We start from the raw sequence: 19,607 nt of genomic DNA on the forward strand, positions 1-19,607 counted from the left end.
TCATCAACTACTTCAATATTTCTACTAGTCTCGATAAAGTAATAGAGCTTGTTTACTTCGAAAATGGTCTGATTTTGAACCGGTGATAGACTCGGTAATCGTGTGGCGAAGGAAAAAATTGACTCTTTTAGTTCACATGCATCTACTTCGGTAATTAGCTACCTATTACTTCAGATAATATCTGAAATCTATTATCGATTTTCATATAATGTGCATATGGTGCATTTCATAGTAGCCAGAGACATTTTTATGCCACGTCTAGATAGAATCGACGGTAAATTTCATTGTAATTGTGTTGGTGTAGGTATTTAGTGACAATTATAATAGAAAATAATTTATCAAAAGATAATTCATTGAAAAAAAGTTTACGGATAGAATTTTATTTTTCGTCCATAATTTCCAACAGAATTAATTTTCATAGTTATTTTTTCCGATGGAAAATGAACTTATGTAGTAAATACTATCGACGGAATCACTGATTCCATTAGTAAATTCTAACAGAATTAATTTCCGTAGTTATTTTTAAAATAGAAATGAACTTCCATATCAAATACAATCGACGGAATCACCAATTCCATCGGTAAATTCTTCCAAAGCACGCGGCTAGCGACTGGCGAAGCCGCCAACATGTGGCTAGCGTCAGGTGAAGCCACCAGCATGCGGATGGCAGCTGCTGAAGCTGCTAGCACGCGGATGGTAGCCAGCAAAGCCTCCAGCACACGACTAGTGGCCGGAGAAGGGAAGGGAGAGAGACGATGGGACTTACCGGAGAATAGTCGGAGCAAATTTGGAAAGAAAGGAGCAGCGCACGTAAGGAAAAATTAGGGTTGTGCCCTAATTTTGACTAAGGGTTACTGACGGAATATAATTTCCATCGATAACCCAATCTTCCCAACGAAATTTAAATTCTGTAGAGAAAGTATATTCTGTCGATGATAAAATTACTAACGAAATTTTAATTCTGTTGGCAAATTATCGGCAGACAGGCCCTTTGTCAGTGAACTCCGATGAAACTCACATTCCATCGGTATTCTCCGACGAAACATGATTTCCATCGGAGACTATCGACAGAAATAATTTTTCTCAAAATTTTCGTTTATTTTGGATAATTTTTTTATGCAGATCATGCTAATAAAATAATTAAAGATAATAAAACGCGAAATAACTTTTAAAATTGAGTGCATGTGCACGATTAAGGTGCCTGAAGTATATTCAAACATCTTAATTGTAAAATCAAATTTTTATTTTTATTTTTAGTGAAGCATCTCCAACGAAATCCAGGCGCCTTATTATATGTATAGATTTTTTGAGCTCCAAGTTAAATCAATTAGATTTTGCTTTCTGAGTTTAGCGATTAGTTTTAATGTTCGAGTTAAAATACTTTTTTTAGAAAACAATTAGGTACTCAAGGGTATAATATATAATACTTAATATACGTAATTTGTTTTAAGCTTATGATTTAAAATTTAGGGTCTAGTATTTAGTATTAATGATATAATATTTAGGATGCATAAATTTTTTATCTTTTTAAAATTTAGAATTTAAAATTTAAAATTTAGTTATAGTATTTAGGATGGTAGGATTTAAGAATAAAATTATAAATTTTAACAAGAATATTATAATTTTTTAAAAATATATAATTTAATTTTTAATAAATATTTAAATTTATAATTTATATTTATTAAGCTCGTTTAGGTTCGATAAAAGTTCGAATAAGTCCGTGAGCCATGAATATATTCGTTAAATAAAGTTCGAGCTCGGCTCGATTATAAACGAGCCAAACTCAAACATCAAATAGATCGGCTCAGCTCGGCTCGATTACACCCCTACTTATAACTGTGTCGCCAAAACAACTAAATTTAGTGTTCTGTTTGTTTTTTTCACTTGTATTTCCACTTTTTCCTCTTTAATTATATTAGTGCTTTAAAAAAAATAATAATTAAAAAAAATAAAAAAAACTGGAGCTGCTTTGATAAACAACTTGTTGGAGAGATCCACAATCGATTCCCTCGTCTTGCCTTTTGTCCATAATCGCCATATAATTTTGGTGTCCTCTTCCTACGTTAATTCCCGAACATAACAGAATTTTTAGCTTGCTACACTAATTTGCATAAATTAAGAACATTGGCCTTCACGGTTTGCGCAAATGATCAAGCGAAGTAGTAAAGTATACACCACTCGCATAGATTGCAGATGACATCTCTCTCGATTTATACACACACGACAACAATGGATAAAGACTATTTCACTGTCAAGCTAGCAGTTCGAAGTTGTTTGTTTAATTAGGTGACGTAATTAGCATCATCATCTGGCTCTTGTAATCCCTAAGGAGAAGAAGAATATACCATGTGACCAGTGTGCTCAAGTCTTATATATATCAAAATTGGCTCATCATCCTCCTCGTTCTCCACCACCTGCTCCAAAGGAGTTCAATGGAGTCACTCAGTCGATCCACTGTAATCTGCAGCATCTCAAGGAATCCTCCTCACAGGCCATCTCCTACGAACTCGCTGCCTTCGACGTCGATCTTCAAGGTTAGCTTTTTGGTTGGAAGCAGATCGATATGATTCATATAACAGAGGATTGATAGATGTAGGAATTGGTCGTGTGTGAATCTATTCTTTAATTGGCAGCCTCTGCTGCGAAGGTTGAAACCGTTGCAGCTGAAGGTCGAAGTCCCAGAGCAATTAAAAACAGCGCCTTTGAACCTTTTGGATCGGATGGTGGAGACCGTCTTCAGATTCGAAAAAGAGCCTACGTTCATCGCGGTAGAAGAATTCCATTTGAAGATAATTAGTAAGCGTCCATCCGCAATGATATATAGTTAACATGCTTCGTTAGTTGCAGGGGAACTTTGCGCCCGTGGCTGAAATAGGAGAAGCGGTGCAGGTTTCAGCCATAGAAGGAGGCATTCCGGAGGGCTTCCCTCAAGGAATATACTTCAGAAATGGTGCGTATTGAGATTGAAACATTTGTTGATCTATTGATCAGTCGCTCGTCGATCATTGGCAGGACCCAATCATGTACACCCAGATCTGACCGCGGCAGTCTCGGTATTTGGAAGAACAGCCTACACAAGTGTTGAAGGTGATGGAATGATTCATGCGACGTATTTCAGCAAGGATGGCGAAGGGAACTGGAACGTTTCGTACAAAAATAAGTACGTAGAGACGGAAAGTTTCTTGCTGGAGAAGAACAGAAACAAGAAACTCTTCCTTCCTGCAGCGGCTGGTGACCCTTCCGGAGTGCTGGCTTCTTTTTTCATCAACACGGTATATAATTAAATGATGAATCCTTACTTCAGATGGGCATATTAAGTGCCGACTATATATGTTTCAATTGCGTTAGGTGAGGTGTGGCCAGCCAGTGAAGTTTGAAGCCAACACCGGTGTTTTTGTGCATGCTGGAAAAGTGTATGCAGTATCGGAGCAAAATTTGCCTTATGAAATCGATCCTTCTAATCTGGATACTCTCAAATCTTGGGATGTCAATGGCACTTGGGACCGACCTTTTACTAGTCATCCAAAGGTTGTGTTTATGCCAATTGAATTATTTCTAGCCTTATAATATACAAAGGTAATTAAGTTTACCAGACTGTCTTTTGGTATAGAGAGTCCCACATACTGGAGAGTTGGTTACCATGGGCGTTGACATACAAAGACCGCACTATGTTTTGGGAGTCATATCAGGTACTTGTCGATCTCATTTATGATTCTAGTTCTAGCAACTGAAATGAATGCATAGGTTTTAATGGAGAAAAAGAAAGGAAACTGTCTTTCTTTTTATCATCCATATACTGATGCTTGAGTTTTCCTTTTTCTGCTGTCTCATTAAGCTGATGGAACTAAGATGCTTCACAAAGTCGACCTGAAATTTAAAACTGGGGTTCTAGTTCATGATCTTGGCGTGACTGAGAAGTGAGCACTTCATCACTTGTTCCTCTGAATATAATTTTGATTCAAGTCTCTCCAATAGTAGAATGTATTTAAGTTAAACTAGGAGCAAGTTCCTAACTGATTGATTATGTTCTTCAGCTACAATATTATCATGGATTACCCACTGGGAATTGGCATTAATAGACCTCTTTCTGGGAAACCGTAAGTTAACTGAAACCTCACAATTTCCAACTATTTTTTTGGGGGTCGAATTATAAAGGTTTAATCCAACTCCATTTCGACAAAATTGAAGGTTCATTGGTTATGAGCAAAATGGAAAATCGAAGATAGGAGTTATGCCTCGTTTTGGCAATGCAGAGTCAGTTTCTTGGTTCAGAGTTAAAAATCACTGCAGTTTCCATATCATCAATACCTTCGAGGATGGTGATGAGGTAAAACTAGGTCCCTAATCAATTGCTAGTCATCAAAGAAAAGATGGTTTACTAAATCCGTAGCAGGTTGTCGTAAGAGGGTGCAGAACAACAGGATCAGTGATTCCTGGTCCAGGCCACAAGGCAAACAAACTGGAGTGGTACCGAAGAGCATTCCAATTTCCTGACAAGGACTCCAATACCTTTGATCCTTCAGTGGATGGATCACTTTTTTCGCGTCCTTATCAGTGGAGACTCAACATGAAAAATGGTGCTGTCACAGAAGCATTCCTCACAGGGAAGGAGTTCGCAATGGACTTTCCGACGATTAACAGCAGATTTGTCGGTCTGAGGAACAAATACACTTATACTCAAGTAGTGGATTCGGAAGCAAGCTCAAACTTAGGTGACTGTTAAATCTCAGCACTCTGATTCTATCAAATAAAAAGCTCATGGCTAGATAATATTGTTGATGCAGGTGTTGGAAAGTTCAAGATGATCGCTAAGCTACACTTTGATTTGCACGATAAGGTTGTGAATTGATGCAATAGAATGATGAATGGATTGATCACATAACTTTGCTAGTTTTTGTCTCAGGATAATGAGGAGCTGATAAAGGTTGAGTACCATGCGCTTGGTGAAGGCCAGTTTTGTTCAGGCCTAGAATTTGTTCAGAACCTACAAGGAACCGAGGAAGATGATGGCTGGTTGATTTCCTACGTGCATGATGAAAAATCAGACAAATCCATGGTAAGAATTTCCATTTTTTATGGTTAAAACAAATCTGAGAAAATGTCTGTTGCAGGTTTATATCATTGACGCGAAGAGGTTTACTGAAGGGCCTGTAGCCAGAATAGAATTACCCCAAAGGGTGCCTTATGGCTTTCATGGTACTTATAAATATATGTAAACGTTGAATTTTAAGTCATTTGTGATCAAATGGTTCTACTATGGAATCATCCCTAGATTAGTCTTTGGCGTTGTACTGGACCAAGATTTTTTAGTTTAATTCTGAAGTAAAGTTGTGGGCTAATCCCCTATTTCCATAAAAATATTCAGGAGATATTTTTTCAGTTTCGGTTATGCCTGTGGCATAGATAGAATTAGTAATTGGATAAAATAAATCAAGTTTCAAGATTTTATGTAATATGTAATTATCTAATGAAATAACACAGTAAAAATATTTAGCTTCTCTTTTATTTTCTACAAATACTACAATCAACAGCAAGGCAAATATGCATAGTTAGTTGCCTATAGGCAACTAACTTTTTTCCTAAATTTTAATATAAAAATTCTCTCCCTATCTCTTCTCGTTCCCTTCCCCTTCTAGATTCAAGGATCTTAGCTTTTATGCAAAGGTCAAAACGTTATCAACGACTATAGATTCGCTGTACTAAGAACAGTTGTTAAAATTAGTGTGTTAATGATAATAGTGATAATATGATGATAGTGGGCTGATGAGTTGACATGTTGAGTTAGTGGTAGATAAATAATAAGATGTGGTATTAGTGGTTAACATTGTCGTGTTAGTGGAGTTAGTGTATTTTTGAATATGTATGATGTATTAGCTATAAATAGGATATGTAATGATCAATGAAAGTATGTGAAATTTTTTTTTTATCCTCCTTGTATCCTCGACTCGTCAGTTTTCTTATCAGTGGTATCAGAGTGAGGTTTCGAAGAGAGTTATGTATTCCGAAAGTTTTGTACAACCTGTCATTCCTCAATTTGATGGTCACTATGACCACTGGAGCATGCTTATGGAGAATTTTTTAATATCCAAAGAATATTGGACGGTCGTGATTTCTGGAGTAGTAGAACCGATAGAAGGTGTTGTGCTAACAGATGCACAATTGAAAGATCTTAAAGCAAAGAATTATCTCTTCCAAACTATTGATCGCTTAATCTTGGAAACCATTCTCAGCAAGGATATTGCCAAAGCTATCTGAGATTCTATAAAAAAGAAATACCAAGGTACGACAAGAGCTAAGAGGCTGCAGCTTCAAGCACTTCCTTCGGAGTTCGAAATGCTCTAAATGAAATCAAGAGAATCGGTTTTAGATTATTTTTCAAGAATAACAACAATCGTCAACAAAATACAGATCCTTGGCGACAAGATAGAGGATGTTCTCATTATCGAAAAAAATTCTTTAATCTATGACACCAAAATTTAATTTTGTTATCTGTGCCATTGAAGAAGCAAATGATGTAAGTCTACTTTCAATTAATAATTACAAAGTTCATTATTAGTTCATGAGCATAAAATCAATTAATATGAAAAAAGAAGAGCAAGCATTGAATGCTTTATCAGAAAATCACTCTACAAATGGTAGAAGTGATAGAGGACGAGAAAGAGGGAGAGGTCGAGGAAGGGGAAGAGGAGATAGAAACAACAATGATCATGAGAACCAAGGACAAAATCAACACAAAGAAAGCTATTTTCAAAAGAGAGATAGAAGACGTGGAGACAATTATTTTACAACTAATATAACAAAGTCAATAGACAAGTCTAATGTTGAATGTTATCGATCTCATAAGTATGACCATTGATCCTGTCCAGAATTTGAGTCGGATGAAGGCCAAATGAGGTATCACTGGTGTTGACGGAGGAGAGACTGTGATGCTATGGTCGTGCGAGCTTAGGCGAACAAACTCCCAGGTGGCCTTGAAGGACTACTGGGCATGAGCCGGCGGTACTAGAACTCTGCGCACACTCATACAAGTACACAGAACGTTAGAGACCAAACACTAGGGAAAAAGTCCCCGGAGCAGGCCCTCTGACGCTTAAGTCAGGTACTTTTTTCCCAGAAGAACAGTGTACGAAAGAAGAAGAAAAGTAGACAAGTGTGTGAGTGAGTGTACCTATACAAGGGAGAGGACACCCCTTTTTATATGACAGTGCGTACCTTCTGGAGACTGACCCCTGTCAGAGTGTCAGGTGTTATGACTTATCGAGTGATGGAGGACACGTGACCTTCTTTTATAGATGGAAGGAAGGTTCCACTTGCAGATGACCCCAACCGCTGGAATATTCTCTGACATGCAACAGATATTCTCTGACAGGTAGTTACGATTCCCTGACCTGTTGTCGCGTAGCGCCTTTTATCCCGCCCGGGTACCATCGGAGCAGCCCGGGTCGGTCTACTAAGTGTTGATGAACAGATTGGATGGATGGAAGGGCGCGACCAGAGTCCCTCTTTGCCGACCTTTATGCTTCATACCCAACCGAGAATGACAAGTTTGTTCACATAGGCTAGTTTGAGAATACCCGATCTGTAAAGCCAGGTTGAGCCTGGTCCTGATCACCCTTCCTGCAGCAGGCCTGGTTTCCCGATCGGTAAACCCCACCCTGGCTTTATACGCCGGATGAGCCCAGTCGGTCCTACTCCGCATATTGATTGCCACATTTTCTTGATTTCTGATTGCACATCTCCTTGACTTCTAATTGTCACGTCTCCTTAACTTCTAACCAGGCCTGGCCCTGGAGGAGGGTCATCCTGGGCGATGGCCCTGGGCCTTGAGTTTTGGGGGGCCCAATTTTTTTTTTTAAAAAAATATTATGTTTAAATTTTAATAGGTGTAGTGCAGGATTAGATTTAGGGCTTTTCTTCTGCCGCCTACACCTGTGCTGTGCGATGAGAAACTCGCCGCGGTGCCCCCTGTTGGCTGCTGCCTTCGGCTTCACCTGCGCCTACGAGAAAGAGGACTCAAAAGATAAGTCTTCTCCTCCTTTTCTATTTGAAATTTTCTATCCCTATCGCATCTCTTCTTCTCCTTTCACTCACGGCTTGTCTTCAACGGCTATTTCTGTCACATCTCTTCTTCTCCAGTTCTCCTTTCAAATCTATGTCACTTCTCAAGATTTTTTTACTGTTATTTTTTTATCCACAAAGATGATAAATACAACCCATTGAATTAGATTTTTCATTGTGAACTACTGAACTGTGAGCTCTGCTTTGGTTGTCTACTTGTTTGTTGTCGTTGTAAAAAAATTGAAGACTTGCTCTTGGTTAGTTGGTTGTATACTTGTATGCAACTAAGCTAATGATTTAATTGTAAGCTTCTCAAGGTGTTGTTTTTCTTTACTCAAGCTAATGATTTAATTGTCTTTCTTCAACTTTACATCTAAACTTTGTTTCTGCTTCAAATGATTTTTGCATTACTTGCTGCAGAAATAACATTAAAATCTGCAGCATTAAAATTTGTAGAATTAAAATCTGCTTCAAATGATTTTTGCATTACTTGCTGGCTTGCTACAGAAATGACATTAAAATCTGCAGCATAGTGACTAGTGATTATAGAAACTAGTTAATAAGGCCAAAGAGAAGTCTCACTATGATGTTGTCTAATGTACTTAACAAGCTAATTTTGAACTGCTAATTTATATTATGTGTTTTATCTTCAGTATCCACTTTCTTGTGAGCTTCTCAAGGTACTATTTTTCTTTACTCACTTGAAGAATTGCTCTTGGTTGTATGCAGCTAAGCTAATGATTTAATTAGTCAACTCATATTGATCATGCATACATTGTATGCAGTTACAAGAAAAACTTGTTGCATTTTGCATATTTGTTGTTTGTTAACTCAGATATCCATAGTGTAAATGACAATGTGCAATGGATATAGTTGGACTTATAGTTGAAAACCTAATATAAAAATTTAGCACAAACAAAGTTTGGACTTGATCTTAGGATGTTAGAATGATTACAAAATAACTCTCCTTTCAAATGGAAATGAAATGCTAAGTCTGTTGGTACAATGATACTCTTAAGTGGCCAAGTTTTATTTAACTGAATTACTTATTTTAATGTGTTTTACAAAGGGTGTTGTTTCTATGCGCTTGAACTTGTTACTTGTGTTGTTATAATTAGTATTGTTATTTCTTTAAGTACCATAATTTTACTAATTAGTTTTAATTTGATAATGATTTGATTTTCTTTTAACATGTGTTGTCTGACGAGGTGCTTAACTTAACGACCTAGGACATTTCCATTAATATTGAAAACTATCATATTCCAGGTGCTATTATTCCTTTACTAGTGAAATAATTTGAATTATCTTTTTTTTTTTGTAATTGTTGTGGTTTTGTACATTATAATATGTTGCCTAAAAAACATCTTTCTAGATACGAGAAAAGGAAAAAAAGAAAAAAATTAGAACAATTGACTGAATCACAAAGATGTGCTATTAATAAATTCTTTATTAAAAGTTCTCATGATAATGCACAAAATTCAACTATGATTGTGAATGATGTAGATGAGTGTAATGAGATTCACGATGATAATGAAGAAAGGGAAAATTTGAATGAGCATGAAAATGTTATAAATAGGGTAGATAATGAGAATATTAACATTGATGAACAATTTATTTCTTCACTTGATATATATGATCCAAGAAATTGGGATAATCTTGATAACAATGCACATGATATTTTAGTTGAAAAATGGCCTATAAGAGAAATGAATATTGTATATCCTTTGGATGATACTTCTAAGCATTTTTCTTGTGCTCATTATTCTAGACATTTAAGTAATGGAGAAATAAGAGACCGAAAGTGGTTGGTTTACAGTAAATATGTAGATAAAGTTTATTGCTTTTATTGCAAGTTGTTTAAATCTGAAAACAATAGAAGTTCATTAGCAAAGGATGGATTTAGAGATTGGAAACATCTTAGTGAACGACTTAAAGAACATGAAAATACTATTGAACATATAACTAACATGAACACTTGGAATGAATTAAAAATGCGATTAGATTAAAATCTAACAATTGATAAAGACTTACAACGAGAAATTTCCAAAGAAAAAGAGCATTGGAGACAAGTTATAACAAAATAATAGCAACTGTAAAATGTCTTTCTAAACGTTGTTTGGCTTTTCGAGGATCTAATGAAAAACTTTATCAAGACAATAATGGAAATTTTTTGGGGTTGATTGAAATGATTGCTGAATTTGATTATGTGATGCAAGATCATATTAGACGTATTCAAAGTAATGAAATTCATTATCATTACCTAGGTCATAAAATTCAGAATGACTTGATTTCTATTTTAGCTAATAATGTTAAAAGTGTTATCATTAATAAAATTAAAGAAGCAAAATATTTTTCAATAATTCTTGATTGTACCCCAGATATAAGTCATCAAGAACAAATGACTTTTATAGTACGATGTGTTAATATGTCAAGTAATAAAGTTAAAATAGAGGAGTACTTTTTAGAGTTTCTAAAAGTAGATGATACATCTGGTTTATGACTTTTTAACGAATTACAAAATGTGTTAAAATCACTTGATCTTAGTATCGAAAATATTAGAGGTCAAGGTTATGATAATGGTTCCAATATGAAAGGAAAACACCAAGGAGTTCAAAAGAGGTTACTTGAAATAAATCCAAGAGCGTTGTACATGTCATGTGCTTGTCATAGTCTTAATCTAACTCTTAGTGATATGACACATTCTTGTGTTAAAGTTGTTTCTTTTTTTGGAGTGGTGCAACGCATATATACATTATTTTCAAGTTCTCCTAAGAGATGGAAAATTTTACTTAATAATGTGAAGGGATTAACCGTCAAATCTTTGTCGAATACTCGTTGGGAAAGTCGTATTAAAAGTGTTCAAGCTATTAGATTTCAAATTGTGGAAGTGAGAGCAGCTTTACTTGAATTAAATAATATTTGTGATGATGCAAAGTCAATAAGTGAAGCTGAAAGTTTAGCTAATTCAATCGAAAAATTTGAATTTTTACTTGGTATGGTTATTTGGTATGATATCTTATTTACTTAAACATGGTGAGTAAGAAATTACAATCAAAATCTATGTGCATGGACTCTGCCATGAAACAATTAGAAGGTGTAATCTCATTTTTTGAAAAGTATAGGAATGAAGGTTATGCTGCAAGTTTGACTATTGCTAAGAGTCTTGCATTAGATATGAATATAGAGCCAATATTTACAACAAAGCACCGTATTTTTAGGAAAAGACAATTTAATGAAAGAGAAGATGATGAAGTTTCACTATCATTAGAAGAGTCTTTTAAAATTGATTATTTTATTGTTGTTGTGGACATGACAATTGCTTCTTTAAAATGTAGATTCGAGCAAATGAAAACCTTTGAAAATATATTTGACTTTTTATTTGATTCAAAAACATTAAGAACTTTGAATGATGATGAATTAAGAAAATATTGTGTCAATTTAAAATCTACTCTAACTCATGACAACTCATCAGATGTTGAGTTAGATGATTTATTTACTGAATTAAAAATATTACAAACAACTTTACCAGATATAATAATGTCTGCAATTGATATTCTTGAATTTGTTCAAAGTATAGATTGTTATCCAAATGTTGCAATTGCTTATAGAATTTTCTTGACTATGTCTGTTACAATAGCATCGGCTGAAAGGAGTTTTTCAAAATTAAAATTATTAAAAACATATATGAGATCGTCAATATCTCAAGAAAGATTAAATGGATTGACAATTTTATGTATTGAAAAAGACATCTTAGAAAATCTTGAAACTGATAATATTATAGAAGATTTTGCAAATAGAAATGCTAGAAGAAGTCATTGTAGATAAATTATATATTATTAAAAATTTATTTAGGATCTCATTTTATTATTTCGCCCAGGGCCTCCAGAGTCGAAGGACCGGGGTTGCTTCTGACTGTCACGTCTCATTGACTTTTGACGACCGGGCCCTACCATTATGCACCATATCAACCATTATAGATTAGAATGTTATACTAATTTGAAGAAACAAATAGAGATCAGACTGACTTTGCAGAAGAAGAAGAAGTGCCCCTTTTAATGGTATGCCATGAGAAAGAAAAAATTCAACGGAATATATGGTATTTAAATACAGGCTACAACAATCACATGTGTGGAGAAAAGGATACATTTTCAGACTTAGATGACTCCTTTCACAATTTTGTCAAATTTGGCGACAACTCTACAATTTCTGTTATGGGAAAAGGAAAGGTAACCATACAAGCAAAAGGAGATTCTACCCATATTATCTCTAATGTTCTTTTTGTGTCAGATTTAAAGACTAATTTGCTTAATGTGTGTCAATTACAAGAAAAAGGATATGAAATTTCTATTAAAGAAGGAGTTTATCGGATTCAAGATGCAAAGTTGGGCTTAATTGCACAAGTTAACATGACAGCAAATTATATGTTTTCGCTTTATCTTCATACTACATCACATTCATGTTTTTCAGTAAAATTTGATGATGAAACATGGTTATGGCGCTTTTGCTACTAACATCTAAATTTTGGTGGATTGAAAACACTAAAATAGAAAAATATGGTGATCGATTTTCCTCAAATTACAACTCCTCAAGTTCATGAACAATGTGTTGTTAGTAAACAACACCGTAATCAATTCCCATAAGGAAAATCTTGGAGAGCAAAGGCGGCATTGGAGCTTATTCATTAAGATATTTGCGGACCAATAACACCACATTTTAATGGAGCTAAAATATACATAATTACTTTTATTGATGATTATAGCCGCAAAGTATGGATTTATTTGTTGCAAGAAAAATCCGAAGCCTTTTCAGCTTTCAAAAGTTATGAAGTACTTGTCGAGAAAGAAATTGACAACTCTATTAAAGTTCTACGTACAGATTGTGGTGGAAAATATAACTCATATGAATTTGTAAGTTTTTGTGAGAATCATGGAATCAAGAGGCAACTTAGAACAGCTTACACACTTCAACAGAATGGTGTATGCGAGAGGAAGAAACACACTATTATGAATATGGTGCAAAGCCTTCTAACGACAAGTGGTATTTCTAAAAGTTTTTGGCTAGAAGTAGTTAATTGGAGCATCCATATATTGAATAGACCTACATTATCTGTTCAAAACATGACACTAGAGGAAGCTTAGAGTGGAAAAAAAACCAACTGTTGACCATTTTCAGATGTTTGGGTGTATCGCTTATGCGCATATTCCAGATGAAAGGGGAAATAAGCTAGACAACAAAAGTGAAAATGCATTTTTCTTGGTATGAGTAATACATCAAAAGCTTATAGATTATATAATCCCTGCACTAAGAATATCATCATAAGTCGTGATGTTATTTTTGATGAAAAAGATACTTGGCCATGGAATCAAAATGGCGTTAAAAAAATTATCCCTATAGATTTTGATTATGATAAGAAAGTACAACAACCTATGGATGATGAACAACACGAGGAAGTCTCTCAAAATATTCCTATAGCAAATCAAAGTTCAGTTGAAGCAGAATCACAAAGGCCAGAACGTGTTCGAAGAAGACCGACATAGATATCTAATTTTGGAATTGATCAAGGTGATGATCCTCTTACACATTTTGCTTTATTTTCATATTGTGACCCCACTATTTTTGAAGTGGCTGTTAAAGAATTAAACTGGAGAAAGGCTATGGATGATGAAATTACAACAATTTAAAAAAAAAAATAATACATGAGAGTTATGTGATCTTCCTAAAGGACAAAAGACAATTGGTGCAAAGTGAGTTTACAAGACAAAGCTAAATGAACATGGTGAGATTGACAAGTACAAAGCATGCTTAGTGGTGAAGGGCTACAAGCAAGAGTTTGGTATTGATTATAAAGAAGTTTTTGCTCCTGTAGCAAGACATGATACAATCAGAGTGGTGATAGCGATAGTGGCACAAAATGCATGGCCTATCTTTCAATTAGATGTAAAATCAACATTCCTCCATGGAGATTTGAAAGAAGAGGTATTTATCGATCAACTTCCGGGTTATGTGAAATTTGGTAATGAGCATAAAGTTTATATATTAAGGAAAACTCTATATGGATTAAAACAAGCTCCACGAACTTGGTATAATCATATAAAACTTATTTTTTGAAGGAAAGCTTTCAAAAATGTTCTTATGAACATACTCTTTTTATTAAGATTGATGATAGAGGAAAAATATTGATAGTTTGTTTATATGTAGATGACTTAATCTACACTGGAAATAGTACATCTATATTTGGAAATTTTAAAACACCCATGATGAAAGAATTTGAAATGTCTGATCTTGGTATGATGCATTATTTCCTTGGTATTGAAGTGGTGCAAGCTTCTGTTGAAATTTTTATTTCTCAAAGAAGATATGTGTAAGAAATTCTGGACAGGTTTCAAATGAAAGATTGCAATCCTATAAATACTCCATCTGAGTTTAAAGTGAAGTTACATAAAGATATTGGAAGAAAGAAGGTTGATGCCACACTTTACAAATAGATAGTGGGGAGTTTAATGTATTTGGTGGCAACGAGACCTGATATTATGCATGTTGTAAGTATGATTAGTAGATACATGGATTGTGCTACAGAAATGCATCTCTTAGCCGCAAAGAGAATTGTTCGGTACTTGCAAGGTACTAAAGAGTTTGAGTTATTTTATAAAAAGGGAGAACAGTCAGATCTGTTTAGTTTTACAGATAATGATTATGCAGGAGATTTAGATGATCGAAAAAGTACATCTGGGTACATTTTCATATTGGATATAGGAGCTATTTCATGGTCTTCGAAAAAAATAATCAATTATTACATTATCATCCATGGAAGCTGAGTTTGTTACTATAACATCTTGTACTCGTCAAGCTATTTGGCTAAAGAAGATTATTACAGAATTATATTTCAAAAAGGATGGACCTATTCAGATTTATTGTGACAATAATTTAACAATAAAATTTTCTAAAAATCCAGTGCTACATGATCGAAGTAAACACATAGATGTGAAATATCATTTCTTGAGAAATCTCACAAATGATGAAGTCATTAATCTTATTTACTGCAGAAGTGAGAATTAAATTGCTGATATACTAACCAAGTCTCTCATATTTTTTACATTTCAAAAGCTCAGAAAGCTACTTGGTGTTTCTACATGGAGTTTAAAAGTTGGACTCTTTCTAAACTGATTATTACATTTGGAATATCAGTTTAAGGGAGAGATTATTGATAAAATTAGTGTGTTAGTGATAATAGTGGTAATGTGGTGTTAGTGTGTTGATGAGTTGACATGTTAGTTAGTGGTAGAAAAATAATAGGATGTGATGTTAGTGGTTAATGTTATGGTGTTAGTGGAGTTAGTAAATTTTTGAATATGTGTGATGTATTAACATATAAATAGGATATGTATTGATCAATGAAAATATGTGAAAATTTTTTTCTGTTAATTTTCTTATCATGAACCACTACAACCAATGCTCTAAAAGATCCAAATAGGTAATTTTGAGGTCAAACTCCCTTATGAATAGGGATGTAAACGAGCCGAACCGAGTCGAATAGTATTAGGCTCGAGCTTGGCTCGTTTAAGTTATATTCGGGCTCGAGCTCGGCTCGAGCTCGAATCGAACTTTTATTACAAGGCTCGAGCTCGGCTCGTTTTGGAATTATCAAGCTCGCGAACAGTTCGAGCTCGGCTCATTATTAACTCGATTATCATAGTTAACGAGCATAATTTGTTAAGCGAGCTCGGACTCGTTTTCGGGCTCATTTTAGAGCTCGTTTTTTTGGCTCGTTTTAAAGCTCGTTTTAAGATTCATTTTAAGGTTCGTTTTAGAACTTATTTTTTGACTCGTTTTAGAGCTCATTTTTTGGCTCGATTTAAGGCTCGTGAGCCTACAAATGAACATGTTCGCGAGCTCACAAGCCGAATATCCTTAGCTCGAGCTCGGCTCGATAAAACTGTCGAGCTCAAAATGAAGCTCGAGCTCATCTCGAAATCGAGCTCGAGCTCAGCTCGAAATCGGGCTCGAGCTCAATTCGATAAGATAAACGAACGAATTCAAATGAGTTTTTTTATCAAATCGAACTCGGAATAACTCACGAACTGTTTAATTTATTTACATCCCTATGAATAAAAAAAATGAGGTTTATCTCAATTTTACGACTTGATCCCACTAGACACTTTAAAAAATTCCCCTGTGAGTTTAGAAAATTCCAAAGCTCCTTTTGAAAGTTGAAAAAAAAACAAAAATGGTCAAATAAATATATTTCCTACTAAGCCAGAAAAGACTAAAGACAAGTTCAACTCCATAATTTTCCAAGTCTTCCACTGTCTCAAAAAAATAAACAACGACTGGTCGACGCCAGGCCCTTCCTTTTGTAAGTACTATTTCATTAAATTTTCCTCTTTTGACTTGGACTTTGAGCGAGTGGACTTGGACTATCTTGCATTCAGCAATAAATTCTCCGTCTTCCCTGCTGCACAAGTCCACCAGATTGCAACTTGACGAGTAAATCCAACTCTACACTTTGGCTCGTTCCTCTCTATCGCTTAGTTGTGTTTTTTCCACACTTAGTCCGTCAATGCTCATCCACAGGAGTGCTCCGCTAGTCTCTATAATTAAGCGAAACATGGTTGTTTGTGGCCACGAAGCGCAAGTGTTGCTCAATGCTCACTGCCATGTATCACTTGGGGCTTCTCTTCCCCATCCTTGCTCTATTCTCCACTTCACCTGTTTCAGCAGCTGATTATAACAAGACCTATATATATGCCGACCACTGCAGGGATATCGTCCCAGAATCAGTAGCAACCACCCTCTTCGTCCAGCACAATGATCAGACCTCCTTCGAGGATGGTTATTTCACCGGTGGAGCTGGCCTCTTTCAGTCTTCCAACTCCACCGTGTTCGCCCCGCCCTCCGTCAACTTCCGAACCAAGTCCCTTCACAGGACCAAGAAGAATGGCATCTTCCAAATCCAAGCAACCATGTCCCTCTACGGCGCCTTCCAGAACCGATCGCAGCACTACAGGCGCTTCAATTACCACCCCAAGACAATCGTGGAAGAAGCTACCTTCAGCGACCTTGCCGGCTTCTGGTCCGAATCCACCGGCATGGTCTGCCTGGTTGGTCATGGCGTCTTCCAGAACGCTACAGGCATCTCCCGTGATCTTTTTGCTGTTGTGAGTCTGACATTTCCCAGAGTTTCCAGCTTGTCAACTACCTGGATTATTGGCACGGTAAAGATTTTCGATCATGTTGATGAACATAATAACTTCGGTCCCATCTCACTTTTAGCTTATTATGCCCCAAAGACCTATAGTTTCACTAAGATCCCATACGCTAATACTTCATGCTCCGCTGTCAAAATTGAGGATGCCCCAAAGTTAGAAATGTCACCTGACATAGCGTGTGCCTACTTTTATAGGGTTTTTAGGATAAACTATACCAGCAGCGTTGACTGCACTCAGGGCAATTGTAGGTCATTAAATCAAACTCTAGGATTCACCCCTCGATTCCTTTCCTTACATGGGATCACTTGCCGAGAGGATGGTAACACAAAATTTTATATTAGGTTCTCCAATTCCAGTAATTATCAATTTCATATGCCTATGATACCAGAAAGGTCCTTAGTCGGTGAAGGATTTTGGGATCCTGAGAGCAATCAGTTATGCCTGTTAGCTTGTCGTGTAAACAAAGACAATTCACTGAAGGATACTCATGTTGGTGACTGCGACATAGGGTTGACACTGTGGTTCCCAGAAGTCATGAAACTGAAAGAAAGAAGCAGCATCGTCGGTCGCGTTTGGAGCATCAAGAACAAGGAAGATGTGAATTACTTTGACATGGCCTCCATCTATAGTTTGAACGATCGCTATAACATGTTCCATGGTCTGCATTACACTTACACCGAAGCTGATTCGGTTCGCGATTCTTGTAGTAATGGGGGACATTCTTCCACTGAGTTGGGTGATCAAAGATATCCGGATCTAAAATTTTTGGGTGGCGGGAGATTATCCTTAAACATGAAGAATGCTAAAGGAAAAGGACAGTGGGGGGAAGCGAATTTCTTGTCAATAGGAAACGACGTTTACGGATATGATTTTGAAAAGATGTCAGCCGTTAGAAGCTCAGCTTCTCTGGCGGGATCAACAAGAAGCTCGGATGCTGCTAACAGTAGCATGAATGTGGCCATTGGAATCCATTTATGGAGTCATTTTGATGATGACAACCACTTTGAAATAAATGAGCTTGCAGCAGAGGGTGTATACGACTCTGCAACTGGAAGAATCTGCATGAAAGGATGTCAATACCCGAAGCACACTGACGGAAGCTCACTGGATTATGATTCTATCGACTGCGATATATTGATCCATATCCAGTTTGCTCCAGTTGATGAAAAGGCCGAAGTTCACTTAACTGGGACGATCACTAGCACGAGGAATAACAAGTCAGATCCTTTTTACTTCGAGACTGTAACTATATCCAGTAACCAGATGCAAAGAATTGGAGCAGATCGAACCGTTTGGAGAATGAATGTGGAAATCATCATGGTTCTAGTCTCTCTAACATTTTCTTGCATTTGCATTGCCATGCAGATCTTCCACGTCAAGAAGCAACCACGCGTTCTTGCCTCCGTGTCCATCACAATGCTTCTTGCGCTAATCCTCGGCTACACAGTCCCTCTGGTGGTCAATTTTGAAGCCTTGTTCATGAAATCGAGAAGCGGATCTATACTTTTGCGGAGCGGCAGGTGGATCTCTACCTATGAAGTGATTCTGAGGATGCTCTCGATAATAGCTTTGTTCTTGTCCATGCGCTTGCTCCAGTTGGCGTGGTCCGCGAGATCATCAGCAGGAGACAGCAAGGATTTATGGGTCCAAGAGAGGCGTGCGCTCAAATGGTGCTTGCCTCTGTGCGCTGCAGGGGCGCTGCTCACTTGGCTCGTGTCTTCCAATTGGGAAGCTTTGATACCTTACTCTGGCTTTGTGCTCGATGGATTCTTGCTTCCCCAAATCATCTTCAACGTGGCTCAAAGGTCGAAAGGGAGAGTTCTCACACCCTGTTTCTACATCGGGATCGTGGCCGTCCGAGCTTTGCCTCACTTGTATGACATTTATCGAGCTCGAAACTACACTGCTATAGATTCGACTGACATTTATGGAAGTGGAAAATGGGACTTTTACTCCACGGCGTGGGATGTCATCATTCTTTGCGAAGGACTGCTGCTGGCTGCGCTCATATACCTGCAACAACGGTTTGGCAGTGAATGCCTGGTTCCCAAGAGACTGAGAATGTATATCTATCGGTATGAAGAAGTTCCTGGTGTTGATATCTAGAGGTGCGTAGTGAGTTTTTCAAAAACGTCGTGCTTGTAATATTGTAGTTATTTGGTATTACTGAAGTTGTTTACATGGTATTATCATAGTAGAAAGTTCAATAATCATCTGTAATTTGAGTTCAATAAAGGTCCTGTAATCTATTATTAAGATTAATGTGGGTCGAATTATACTTTTTATTTCTGCAATTAGTCTAATAATGGACGATTAGGAAGAGGAATATTTTTATGGATATCT

General features: G+C 36.4%; 2 protein-coding genes and 1 pseudogene across 2 annotated transcripts; all 3 read left to right on the forward strand.

The window, feature by feature from the left end:
- The first annotated feature begins 2,420 nt into the window (after positions 1–2,420).
- LOC121983256 (carotenoid 9,10(9',10')-cleavage dioxygenase 1-like) lies at positions 2,421–5,352 on the forward strand. The gene is made up of 13 exons (XM_042536206.1): positions 2,421–2,534; positions 2,634–2,768; positions 2,848–2,950; positions 3,013–3,272; positions 3,349–3,528; positions 3,611–3,689; positions 3,836–3,917; positions 4,035–4,097; positions 4,189–4,327; positions 4,394–4,712; positions 4,785–4,837; positions 4,904–5,056; positions 5,112–5,352. Exons 1-13 carry the CDS (start codon positions 2,433–2,435, stop codon positions 5,214–5,216), a joined length of 1,773 nt encoding a protein of 590 aa, XP_042392140.1. The 5' UTR covers positions 2,421–2,432; the 3' UTR covers positions 5,217–5,352.
- Positions 5,353–9,404: 4,052 nt separating this feature from the next.
- Positions 9,405–10,558, forward strand: LOC121980036 (annotated as a pseudogene).
- Positions 10,559–16,712: 6,154 nt separating this feature from the next.
- LOC121980037 lies at positions 16,713–19,370 on the forward strand. Its single transcript, XM_042532008.1, has one exon. The coding sequence runs from the start codon at positions 16,713–16,715 to the stop codon at positions 19,368–19,370; it is 2,658 nt and encodes an 885-aa protein (XP_042387942.1).
- The last annotated feature ends 237 nt before the right edge of the window (positions 19,371–19,607 follow it).

The sequence above is a fragment of the Zingiber officinale genome, chromosome 5A (assembly GCF_018446385.1).
Source record: "Zingiber officinale cultivar Zhangliang chromosome 5A, Zo_v1.1, whole genome shotgun sequence".
NCBI lineage: Eukaryota > Viridiplantae > Streptophyta > Magnoliopsida > Zingiberales > Zingiberaceae > Zingiber > Zingiber officinale.

Coding starts and splice junctions, on each gene's coding strand:
- LOC121983256 (XM_042536206.1), top strand. CDS start 2,433: ATGGAGTCACTCAGTCGATCCACTGTAATCTGCAGCATCTCAAGGAAT. Junction 3,273..3,348: donor CTTCTTTTTTCATCAACACG/GTATATAATTAA, acceptor CAATTGCGTTAG/GTGAGGTGTGGCCAGCCAGT. Junction 4,838..4,903: donor ACTTTGATTTGCACGATAAG/GTTGTGAATTGA, acceptor TTTTTGTCTCAG/GATAATGAGGAGCTGATAAA.
- LOC121980037 (XM_042532008.1), top strand. CDS start 16,713: ATGTATCACTTGGGGCTTCTCTTCCCCATCCTTGCTCTATTCTCCACT.